The sequence below is a fragment of the Gadus macrocephalus genome, chromosome 1 (assembly GCF_031168955.1).
Source record: "Gadus macrocephalus chromosome 1, ASM3116895v1".
NCBI lineage: Eukaryota > Metazoa > Chordata > Actinopteri > Gadiformes > Gadidae > Gadus > Gadus macrocephalus.
In genome coordinates this window covers 7,878,566-7,890,834 of record NC_082382.1, presented here as the reverse complement: position 1 = coordinate 7,890,834, position 12,269 = coordinate 7,878,566, and the positions used below count along the sequence as shown (strand labels likewise).

General features: G+C 49.4%; 1 protein-coding gene across 3 annotated transcripts in view; it reads left to right on the top strand.

Moving 5' to 3' along the window:
- Positions 1–11,151, top strand: part of kmt2d (lysine (K)-specific methyltransferase 2D) — a 33,995-nt gene extending 22,844 nt beyond the window's left edge. For 2 of the 3 annotated variants that reach the window (XM_060064585.1, XM_060064578.1), the window contains exons 43-55: positions 223–370; positions 483–564; positions 1,211–1,383; positions 1,709–1,833; positions 1,921–2,053; positions 2,159–2,280; positions 2,502–3,879; positions 4,530–4,666; positions 5,843–5,973; positions 6,313–6,598; positions 7,338–7,411; positions 7,675–7,783; positions 8,102–11,151. In XM_060064585.1, the coding sequence (XP_059920568.1) occupies positions 223–370; positions 483–564; positions 1,211–1,383; positions 1,709–1,833; positions 1,921–2,053; positions 2,159–2,280; positions 2,502–3,879; positions 4,530–4,666; positions 5,843–5,973; positions 6,313–6,598; positions 7,338–7,411; positions 7,675–7,783; positions 8,102–8,194 (2,991 nt within the window). In that variant the 3' untranslated portion in view covers positions 8,195–11,151. The remainder of the gene's footprint in view (positions 1–222; positions 371–482; positions 565–1,210; positions 1,384–1,708; positions 1,834–1,920; positions 2,054–2,158; positions 2,281–2,501; positions 3,880–4,529; positions 4,667–5,842; positions 5,974–6,312; positions 6,599–7,337; positions 7,412–7,674; positions 7,784–8,101) is intronic. The other variant, XM_060064596.1, reaches the window with a different exon arrangement.
- The last annotated feature ends 1,118 nt before the right edge of the window (positions 11,152–12,269 follow it).

Here is a 12,269-nt window from a genome sequence, read left to right as displayed (position 1 = left end):
CACCGTAGCACACCAGAGGCACCACAGTACACAGACACCGTCGCAAATCAGAGACATTGGTGTCCTATAGGGTCAATCGTGTACCTCAGAGACATTGTAGTTCACGAGAGACCCCGGACTATGTGAGAGACGTACCGTCGCACACCAGACGTGTCGTAAGTCTACCGTCGGCATAATGGCACTGGGAGATCCTCTGATGAATGTTTCCGTCTCTTTTTACAGAGTAACCTCAGCAACCCCCCCACGCCCCCGTCCTCCCTCCCCCCGACGCCCCCACCATCGGTGCAGCACAAGCTGCCCAACGGGGTCACTGGGGCGGAGGAGCTGGCCGACGCTCGGAAGCAGGCCGAGACCACCGAAGACACTATGGGTACGATCGTCTTGGCCAATGCACCTGACGGCCACTGTTTGTTTTAGAACCATGTACAAGGTGTCGCTGTCGTTCCAGTGTCATTGACATCACGCACAATGTGTCTCGGTAGATCCCGTCAGTCAAGAGGTGAAGAGCGTGGACATCCTGGCTGCTCTCCCAACTCCACCGCACAACCAGAACGAGGACATCAGGTTGGTGAAGCTTGTGTCCCTCTCAGGACCCCGCCCTCCCCTTCAGGGCCCTCTGGGACCCAGCAGTCCTGCTGTGTTATAGCACAGCGCCGCCGCAGTGTCTGGGCAGCCAACCCAAAACTAAGAATCACGCTTAGTCGTTGAGTTTCATTAAGGATATGTATCACAGAAGAGCCATCCTTTTTTGAACGGACGCTATGCTTTTAGAGAGGGATGCTAATACTCGTATTGGCTAGTCTACACGGTGTTGATTTAAAACCTTTCGAAGACCGATTTGAAGAAACTGTTTTACTGTTTACTAGATCTGCCTCCAGTTACATGATCGGTTGAAACAAATATGAGTCTACCATCAGTCTTTAGATTAGCAATGTAAAGTCTTACAAAGACTTTACAAATTATTATTTTGATAGAAGTTGTTAAACAGGCATTCATGCGTCCCAGGCCTGGTTGTGGGACTTCTCCAGAGAAGCTACAGTGGGATGCACATGACCAGCCTTCAGACTTCAGCCTTTGTAAACCTAAACACAAGATTCCATGGTTTAACTGTAAAAAGCATCTGCTCAGCACCTCGTTGGCGCCCCCCCCCTGGCCCCTCGCCGTGCCCGGACCCCCTCAGTATAACGCCTGTGGTGTCTCCCCCCCTCAGGATGGAGAGCGACGACGAGGACGCCTCGGAGAGCATCGTCCAGGCCTCGTCCCCGGAGAGCGCCCTGGGCGACGCCATGGCCCGCTTCCCCTGTCTCCGGGAGCCCAAAGAGGAGGAGACGGAGCGGGCCATATCGCCCATCATCCCCCTCATCCCGCGCAGCGCCATCCCAGGTACGGGCCCCGCATCGATTCCACGCAACTCTATCAAGATATAGCCCCTAGATCTGTTTGTAATGGAATTTTATGTCTCCCCAAAATGGTCACGGTTCTCCCAATAAAGTATAATTGGTCCTGATACAGCTTGAAACCGTGGTGGGGCCAGGGTGTCCATTGTTAGTGTTTATTGTTAGTCCTACCTTCAGTCACACGAGTCATTTGTTTTAGTTGCATGTCCATGGGTTAAAAGGCATTCGATTAATCCTGAGGCTTAAGTGAAGACCGGGATCAAAGCGCCGGTGAGTTGACTGTCGTACCTCTTCCATGTTTCTTCACGTAGTTTTCCCTGAGATCAAGCCATTCGAGGCCACCGACAGCAAGGCCGTCTCCACGTCAAACAACTGGGACAGCTCCAAAAACAACGAGGTCTCCGTCACTTTCATGCTGTCCTCCGCCGCAGCCAAGGTAGGCCCCCCCCCCCCCCCGGCCCACTCGGCACATTCTCCCCACAGACATTGTATTAATCTGACCACCGCCGCTCTTGTGTTGTAGAACCTGAACCACATGATGGTGGCCATGGCCCAGCTGCTTCACATCAGGATGCCCGGGTCCTACGAGGTGACCTTCCCTCCGAGCCCGGGAACACCTGGAGCCGCCGGGCCAGGTAATGCCCCTGAACAGCCAGGTACACAGAAGCTCCCGTGTCCCGCACCCCTTCACGACTTTACAACTGGTGCGTCCGAAGTCCGTTCATCGCCCTATTAAGTGTGCCCTTGTTGTGTTCCTTCAGGCGACGGCGGGACACACGACGGGCCCTCGGTGAGCCAGGACGACTGGCTGAGGCAGTTTGACGTGACGCTGCCAGGGTGCACGCTCAAGAAGCAGGTGGACGTCCTCGCCCTCATCAAGCAGGTCAGCCCCAGCCATCGGTTCACTGTGTAGGCCCGAGGCCGTCCTCTGATGTTCTGCCGAGCTCCAGTCTGACCTCTTGCCCGTGTGTGTGTGTGTGTGTGTGTGTGTGTGTGTGTGTGTGTGTGTGTGTGTGTGTGTGTGTGTGTGTGTGTGTGTGTGTGTGTGTGTGTGTGTGTGTGTGTGTGTGTGTGTGTGTGTGTGTGTGTGTGTGTGTGCCACAGGAGTTCTCTCAGCAGCAGGACAAACCAGCGCAGCACTGCTACACCACCAACGTCAACGACCTGGACGTACGCCACCTGCCCGTCATCCCGGTGGAGGAGTCCCCGCCCCCTTCCCCCTCGCCTCCCCCGCCCCCGTCGGAGCCCGCCCCCGTACCGGAGGAGGCGGCGGCGGACACCAAGCCGCCCTCCGTCCCCCTCGCGGCGGTTCACATCAAGACGGAGCCGGAGCCGGAGGCCGTGGCCCCGCCCGCCGACTCAGCTGAGAGGCCTGAGTCTGAGGGTCCTGAGGCCGCCGAGGCGTCCTCCGCCGGCGACGCCCCCGCTGACCCTGCTGACCGCCCGGCCCCCGACCCCGCCGCTCCCAGGGAAGACCCTCCGGCCCCGAAAGAGGAGCCCACCGGCCCCGACGAGCCCGCCCCGACCCCCGGCATCTCGCCCGAGCACGCCATGGAGGTGGAGCCGGCCAAGCCGGCGAAGCAGCAGCAGCGGCGGCCCTACTCCCCGGACGAGGCGGCGGTGCAGCCGCGGCCCAAGAAGTGGAAGGGCGTGCGCTGGAAGCGGCTCCAGCTCGTCATCACCATCCGCAAGGGCGGCTCCAAGAAGGAGAACCACCGCGAGGTGTCGGAGCTCATGGAGCGGCTGCGCGTGGCGCTGCGGCCCGACCGGCTGCCGCGGGACAAGCGCAAGTGCTGCTTCTGCCACGAGGAGGGCGACGGCGCCACCGACGGCCCGGCGCGCCTCCTCAACATCGACGTGGACCTCTGGGTGCACCTCAACTGCGCGCTGTGGTCCACGGAGGTGTACGAGACGCAGGGCGGCGCCCTCATCAACGTGGAGGTGGCGCTGCGCCGGGGCCTGCGCACGCTCTGCGCCTACTGCCAGAAGACGGGCGCCACCAGCAGCTGCAACCGGCTGCGCTGCCCCAACGTCTACCACTTCGCCTGCGCCGCGCGCGCCCGCTGCATGTTCTTCAAGGACAAGACCATGCTGTGCACGCAGCACAAGCTGAAGGGCCCCAGCGAGGAGGAGCTGGGCAGCTTCTCGGTGTACCGCCGCGTCTACATCGAGCGCGACGAGGTCAAGCAGATCGCCAGCATCCTGCAGCGCGGCGACCGCTTCCACCTGTTCCGCGTGGGCGGCCTCATCTTCCACTCGGTGGGCCAGCTGCTGCCCTCCCAGATGGCCAGCTTCCACTCGCCCACCGCCATCTTCCCCGTGGGCTACGAGGCCACGCGCATCTACTGGAGCACGCGCGTGCCCAACAAGCGCTGCCGCTACCGCTGCCGCGTCAACGAGCAGGACAGCCGGCCCTTCTTCGAGGTGCGCGTGCTGGAGCACGGCATGGAGGACCTGCACTACAGCGACACCACGCCCGAGGGTAGGACCCGGGGCCGCACCGCGCACGGCCCACTTGCATTTATACACTTTAATATACTGGGAAGGACTGGGCCAATTGCATTTATACACTTTAATATACTGGGAAGGACTGGGCCACTATATAATTTATGCTAGGGCTGCTTGATTATGGGAAAAATCATAATTTCGATTATTTTGGTCAGTATTGAGATCACGATTATTCAAACAATTATTTTTGAGTTTGAAAACATGATGTATTTATTCAGCACGACTCTCCCCAAAAAACGTTTGTAACTGAGAACTTTGAATTTCACCTTAAAAAAATACACAAAATGGTCAAAGAGAAAATGTTCCAATTTAAAATGATACACAGATATGTATCCAGCTGTTCTGCCCTTTCTATAAAACATGAAGAAAAATTGATTCTCTTAATTTTGTGATAGTTTGACGCTAAAATCAAAATCGCGATCAAAATTTGATTAATCGCCCAGCCCTAATTTATGCTGCTTACACCGTTTATTCGACTTTTCTTTACTTTGGCATCTATTATTTTTCCTGTGTTTTCCACTGCTGCCGGGAATTTCCCCTCTGGGGGATTCATACACTTGTTACCTTAATGTTACCTTAATGTACATTACTTGGAGAATGTAACATTTGTCTTTCCCTTCGCAGGCATCTGGGATCGAGTGGTTCAGCAGGTGGCCCAGCTGCGGGACGAGTCGGCCATGCTGAAGCTGTTCGCCGACCGGGTGAAGGGAGAGGAGATGTACGGCCTCACCATCCACGCCGTCATGCGCATCACGGAGTCGGTAAGAATCCTCCTTCAACCACCTCACCTGGGATGCAGATAATCCGCTCGTGTGTTGATAAACAGAGAAGAGTGGTGCCCTACAATGGTCTTCCAGCTGAGGGGGGTGGGTGTGTGTGTGTGTGTGTGTGTGTGTGTGTGTGTGTGTGTGTGTGTGTGTGTGTGTGTGTGTGTGTGTGTGTGTGTGTGTGTGTGTGTGTGTGTGTTGCACTGTGTCGACAGTGCTAAAGTGTGCATGCAAAGAGCTGATGAATACCAACAGCGATGGTTTCTTACAACCAGTGATTCCCCTAGATTTGTTTGTAGCAGTTATGCTGTGATTTGGTTACCTAGCAACATTTGGGGGGGGGGGGTCTGGGGGAATGCCCCCCCGGAAGACATAATTATTTAAATAACCCTTTTAATGGTTACTTCTGTAGAGATTTTTTTGGGAGAAATGTTCAAATTGAACAACCAACAGAGTCAAGGTACCTGGTGAGACCAGATCAGTGTGCAAATGTGCCTTGAACTTGGCAGAAACCTTTTATTTTTAATTTCTTTGCAACTATTATTATTATTTATTTATTTTTTGTTGCAGTGGCGCTGACAATCCTACAGCAGTGGCAGTGCGCCCCTGCTGAATACATATAGGGGAAACACTGAAACAACTAAAGCATTATCGCATAACAAATGGTATATGTTTTGTCTTGTGTATTATTGTTGTCACACAACCTATTTTCAGTCTGCACTTTGTGGCCATCCCATGTTCTAGGTTTTATAATACTGTTGCTGCTGTAGGGGTATCAAATATGCTAGGTACTTTCCATCATCCAGTCCCTTGTTCCAATACTTATCTTTATTCCTACATTTAGTCTCAAGCAATTCATGAGCTAATGCCACCTACAGTATCTTCTTTTTAATTATTCTACTGATGTGTTTTTCCCCAATATTTATCCAATGACAACGTAGCAGGGGGTAACCTATTTCATAGGTTTGAAAATAAATGCCATTTAAGGTGCCTTGGCATCATTTGTTTCTTTCACAAAAAATGGATGTTTGCGGCGTAGTAGAAGTAGTGGCACAGCGCCTGCCGTGCCGATGCTGGCTGCATGCAGGGGGACCACTGGAGAACCCTTTGCCCTGGCACATTGAAGCATCGGCTCAGAGGAGTTGACGATGTTTGAACCCTTGTGCTCAGCTGCCCGGAGTGGAGAACTGTCAGAACTACCAGTTCCGCTACGGCCGCCACCCTCTCATGGAGCTCCCTCTCATGATCAACCCGAGTGGCTGCGCCCGCTCAGAAGCCAAGGTCCCCACCCACTGCAAGAGGTGAGCCCCCCCCCCCCCCCCCCCCCAACCATATCAATGGACTGCATTTATACAGCGCCTCAAAGCGCGTACCAATATTGCATAACATTCACCCATTCATGCACAGACCGACGGCTGGGTCAACCACGCAGGGCGACAGCCAGCTGGTCAGGAGCACTCTGGGTGAGGTGTCCTTCTCAGGGACACCTCCGCGCTCCGCTAGGAGGAGCCGGGGATTGATCTAGCAACCCCTTCCGGTTCCCGGCCTCCCCGCTCTACCTCCTGAGCCCTATGAGCCGTAGTCCATAATGAACGATCCGCGGGGGAAACCCACCCAACCATGGCTGTTTCCTCCCGCAGGCCGCACACCCTCAACAGCACCAGCATGTCCAAGGCCTACCAGAGCACCTTCACGGGCGAGACCAACACGCCCTACAGCAAACAGTTCGTCCACTCCAAGTCGTCCCAGTACCGCCGGCTGAAGACTGAGTGGAAGAACAACGTGTACCTGGCCCGCTCGCGCATCCAGGGCCTGGGGCTGTACGCCGCCAAGGACCTGGAGAAGCACACCATGGTCATCGAGTACATCGGCACGGTGATCCGCAACGAGGTGGCCAACCGGCGGGAGAAGATCTACGAGGAGCAGGTAACCCCCCCCCCCCCCCCCACGCCCGCCGGCTCTGAGGGTGCCTCTACACTGGAACGTGGCTTCCATTGTTGTTTACACTTGGAGGGAATTTAGCAGACGCTTTTATCCAAAGCAACTTGCATACATTAAGTACATTAAGTACATTAAGTACATTACGTACATTCGTCAGAAGAAAGAGAAACGACTATCGCCGTTGGTACAGTAAGGATGTTCATAGGACCAAGTGCCAAGTACTAACAACCATCATCCGTTAACCCATTCCCCGTATGCAACAAAGATAGCTAGGATAAGATGCTACACAACTAAGTACCGTATTTTCCGCACTATAAGGCGCACCGGAGTATAAGCCACAGCAGCTAAAATTGAATGATGTTTACATATATAAGCCGCACTGGAGCCCGCCGCTTAAAAATCCATAGATTTAGGAGGCCCCCTAGTGGCCGTTAGCTATACAATTCAAAGATTAGCACCGTTGTATAAGCCGCAGAATCGCAAAATGGGAAAAAAGGCACGGCATATAGTCCGAAAATTACGGTACTTTTTATTTATTTATTATTATTATTTATTATTTTTCTTGATTTGCCGTTTCACGGTCAATGTAAACGCCTACGTCATGCACAGCCCTCTGACTGCTTCAGTTGTAACCCGGGGACCCGTATGGGCGCCCCAGCCTCCAGGCAGGCAGCAGCAGCGTCTCGCGCTGCCCTCGTTGATCCCCTCACCACTTGTGTTGCAGAACCGTGGCATCTACATGTTCCGCATCAACAACGAGCAAGTGATCGACGCCACGCTGACCGGCGGACCGGCACGGTGAGTGGGCCTGAGAGAGCTGGAGGGAGGAACCCTAGCTCCACAAGGACGGTGGCTCATCGGGTAGAGAGTGTACCGTTTAAGGCTCAGTCCCGATCACGACCCGGGTTCTATTGCTGCCCGTGTGTCCATCTCACTCATCATAAAGTATAGAAATGCAAAAATAAATCTTTGAAAATAAAAGAATGATGACCATCATAATGAAACACCGGGATACATATCGGACTCTTGACGTGTGTTTCCCTTGTTTTGTTTTTCTGCAGCTACGCAAATCACTCGTGTGCACCCAACTGCGTGGCAGAGGTTGTGACCTTTGACCGAGAGGACAAGATCATCATCATCTCCAGTCGCCGGATCCCCAAAGGAGAAGAGGTGACTGACTCTACTCCTCTGTCCACGTACAGTCCATCAGTTCACTGAATACATTCATCAGTACCAGTCTGCTGAGGGCCAGACTGAACTCCTGTTACACACTGCAAATGAATCAGGTTTTAAGTTAAAGACAGAAAGTCGATCCAAAATCCCCCTCTTATTACAACACAAAGATGCACGCATGGACCACAGACCTACATAACAACCACCACCCGAAGTATCCGTGCAGGCCTGACCACCCCCACCTGCCCCCCACCCCACCATGTCCAGTGGCGTCCAGACGGCGGGTGTTAACTTGTCCCCCTCCTTGTGTTTCAGTTGACCTACGACTATCAGTTCGACTTCGAAGACGATCAGCACAAGATCCCCTGCCATTGCGGAGCCTGGAATTGCCGAAAGTGGATGAATTGACGGGGGAGGAGCGAGACGAAGATAGAGGGAGAGCAGTGCACTCTCATTGGTGCCAGGACACTGCTGCGCCAAAGCCTTGGAATAGCCAGAGCATAAGCTGTTGTGAGAGACATGGTGGTACCCAAGTGTTGACACCCGTAGCCAAAGGTTTGGAAAGCATTAACTGTTGAAGCAACCGACCACCTCCACTAACACAAGCCTGATGCTGGGACGGTCAGCTGGGACTAGGAGGACGAGCCCTTCCTCTGCCAAACCCAGATCCCAACCCACAACCCCCTCCCGACTCCACCCTCCACCCTGCACCTTTCTACTGCTCAATCTCAATAAGCTCTTGAAAATCGCTGCAAGAAAATCCTCAATATTTACCAAATGACTCTGACCCTACTGTTCTGTCTCTCAATACTAGTAGTGCGAAGCTCGGTCAGACTGCTGGAAGTTACACGACAAAAAGCCATCTTCAAGTACTAAGAATGAACTAATGTTTTTTTTATGTTTTAAGTCGGACCTATTCCCCCTTACCACCTCCCCTCTCCTTCCAACTCCTGGGATTATTGAAATGAATAAAACATGAGACACTTTTCCCATCAAGACATCAATGAAGACACCGTGGATATTGGCTAGACAATCCTGTTGTGGCTCTCTGTAGAGCTGCATGCGATCGATGGATAAGATGTAAGTTGATATGCTATTGATATACTATTGACCCGTTTGGAGTAACGGTGGGTTAGTTTGGACCCAGTCTACCTCATCCATTTTATTGGGAAGTGACTGCTTTGTATAAAACTAAACAAACTGTTAACTGCTACTGTGGGAGGGGAGGGGCGGGGCGGAGGGCCTCTCGGACAAGCAGGGAAACTATAGCAGCCGGTTTGCTCTTATCTACTCTATGCTGATGATGACTATTTACAATAATGAGCCAACATATTATCCATGAATTATTTATACAGAGAAATTATATGACCGTTTTGATAAGATTATTGCATTAAGTTCACAATCAAGCAAGCTTTCAGGGGTCCTATATGCTACCAGTTAGACCTGTCTTTTCATCTTGAATTTGTATTTTTTTTCTTTTTTTTCCACAACCTGCTCTTTCTATTTATGCATCGGACATCCAGGCTTTGAGGTGTGAAAGCACAATGACACCCACCTTACTATGAGTTGCTTCCACGTGGAGTTATGGGTGTAAGCGGGTGGGCCCCTCAGTTTCAGGGTCATGCTCCGTCTTACCTTACACACACACATACAGACACAGACACACACACATACACACACACACATACACAACCCCCATCCCGCCCCAAATGAAGGAAATGCGTGCTGGTGGCTTCACCCGCAGATCCTCCACTTGTGTCCCGCTCCATTCATGTTTTAGTTGTGTTCCAGTAATTCCACAGCCTCTCCACTCCTCCACCTGAGACCTGGCCCACCTCGCTCTCTCTACCACAGCGTGGACTGTTGTACAACTTTACTGTAGAGAGTCTTCTCTGCCGGGGCCGAGCGTGTGTCTGCGTTTCTTTGTGCTTTTTTTTCTAGTGGTGGTCGAGTCTTCTTGAGGTCAGCAGCTGGCAGTGGAAGACTCGTTTTAAAAAGGGCATTTGTTGTCAGTTCTTTGTATAAAAAAAAAAAAAGATGTAAAAATGAACGACAAAATTAAATATTTAAGTAAGGGAGCTTTGCTGAAACTCCCGATATCCCATGTTATGCGGTATCCTCTTCCCCTTAACCTAAGACCTCACAGAATTAAAAATGCAAGTGTGTGTGTGTCTGTGTGTGTGTGTGTGTGTGTGTGTGTGCGTGTGCGTGTGTGTGAGAAACCCACAGTAGGGGACAGCAAACTTTATCCAAAACATTTTTAATCAATAAATTCAAGTGTAGAGAAATAAAAATTGATGTAAATTTCAACCACTGGATATCATTTTATCATGAAGATAAAGATGTATGTATATAAATATATGTAAAATGGCAAACTAATATCTTTATGTTTATGAACCAGAGTGTTTTTTGCATTTACCTGTTTTTTCTATTAGTGATTTTTAAGCTTTCAAAGACGAGTTTGGTTTTCTCCAGTCAATTGGAATGAGAAGCCAAAGTAATTAGGACGTTGTTTGCTAACGGATCCGCGTGGAGAATCATGATGATTAGATGTAAAATCACTTGCATAAAAGCAGTACAATGGTGCATAGCATTTGTGTATTTATGTAATGTTCTCGTTTTGTTTTTATTTATGCTACTGCTTGTTGATTACCAAAACTTTTCCCTTAGTTGGTCTCAATTGGATAAGTATAATCTATGAATGGAAAAATTCAAGTTCCTTAGGGTAGTACTGTTTTAGTGTTTTTGCTTTTTCTATTTTCCATTTTTCAGATCCTCCCTATAGAAGTGAATGTGTTGAGATATATATATATATATATCGTGAAATGTTTGCTTGGCCTAATGTATGTTATGTTATACTCAAATTTAATCCCGTATTTACCAGATAATGGATTGCACTCTCAGTATGAACAGAGTACTTCTCTAAAGTGGTAGATCATGAGGCAGTGATATATATATATAAATATATTTTGGTATGTTTCTACTCGAAGGGAAGACATTCAATACAATGCCCCTCACTGGATTTTAGGCTCAATGATTTTTACCTTCTCTGAATTCTTAATTTAAATTCTCTGCGTATCTTATAATTTAAGATTGCTCAAATTGTTTGTTTTTTAAACCTAAACAACTTTTTAAAAAAAGGTGTGCATCTGTACAGCAGAGACTTCTAGGGACGATGAATAAATGATCATTTTTATTATATGTGGCATGTTTTGTATGGATATTATTTTCAACTGTAAATATTTTTTGATGAAGCCAGAGGATGCATCTTTATATACAGCTTTCCCCACCCTCTTTCCCAACATCTAATTTCCTGTTTGCTTTTATTTCTTGTAAAAGGAAAATAAAATGCATTTTAAATATTTGCCCATTGTTGAGAAATGCACTACATTTCCTGAAACATTCCTGCGTGTGTCTCCTGATACTTTATTGCAGACACTAGGACCTGAAGAACTAGCCTGGCACCGCCCACCTACTTCCGCTCAATTTTCATTTCACTTCTGTACAAATGAAATGAAGTACGATGGTCTGGTAGGACCAGCCAGGCTACTGAAGAACAGTATAATTTAAAGCTTTATTTCATTGAACATATAGTTCACCCTCTTTTCTGCTATTAAACCAATTTATTTTGCGGGCGGTGCAGAGGATGTAGGCAGAAGAAACCCTGAAGATGGAGTAAACACCGGCCATTACATTTTATATAATATTCAACTCAATATGTCAAGCAATGAAACTTGCATTGAAAGCTGGAATGTGTTCCTTTGATTAGTATTCTACCGGTGAAAGTGTTTATTTATATGGTTTGTTGTTAGGACCAGTTTCCTCTACGGATTGCCCTATTCATGAACATAGTCCTATCGGATTGTAGCCTACTTAATGGTGATAAACTCACCAATATTGCACCGCTACGGACCGTTTGGGTCTCTTTGTGTCGGTATACCTTTGGTTTCACAAAAGTCAACGTTTCTCAAGAAAAACTCCGACGAATGACAGCGGTGTTGAGCTGTAAGAAGACCTGCTCTCAGAATCTGACTGATCCTTAACTCGTTGACCCCCCAAGATCTCAATAACATTGTATTACCTATCTTTAATTAAAGAAAATACATTTTTCGAGCGATATGATTGGTCGAAAAAATTACCTGGTCCTAACAACATTAAGCCCTATAAATAACAGGTCCCTTAAAGGTCCCATATGGCATGCTACTTTATGGATGCTTATATATAGGTGTTAGTGGACCCTTAATGCAGCATTTGAAGACGTTCAAGAAATTCAGCCACTACTGAGTTTTCCAAAAAAAACATTCTCGCATACGAGAATGTACGTATGTGGAAACGAGGCGTTACACGTAAACCTTCCCTTCTTCCGAAATTCGGGAAGCGCCCCTTGGAAGTTCGTAGGCTTTGACATAAAACCGGAAAACAGATCGTTCTGGAGACTAGAAGACTTCAATTAGATTCTCGTGTACAAGTCACTTTAGTGATT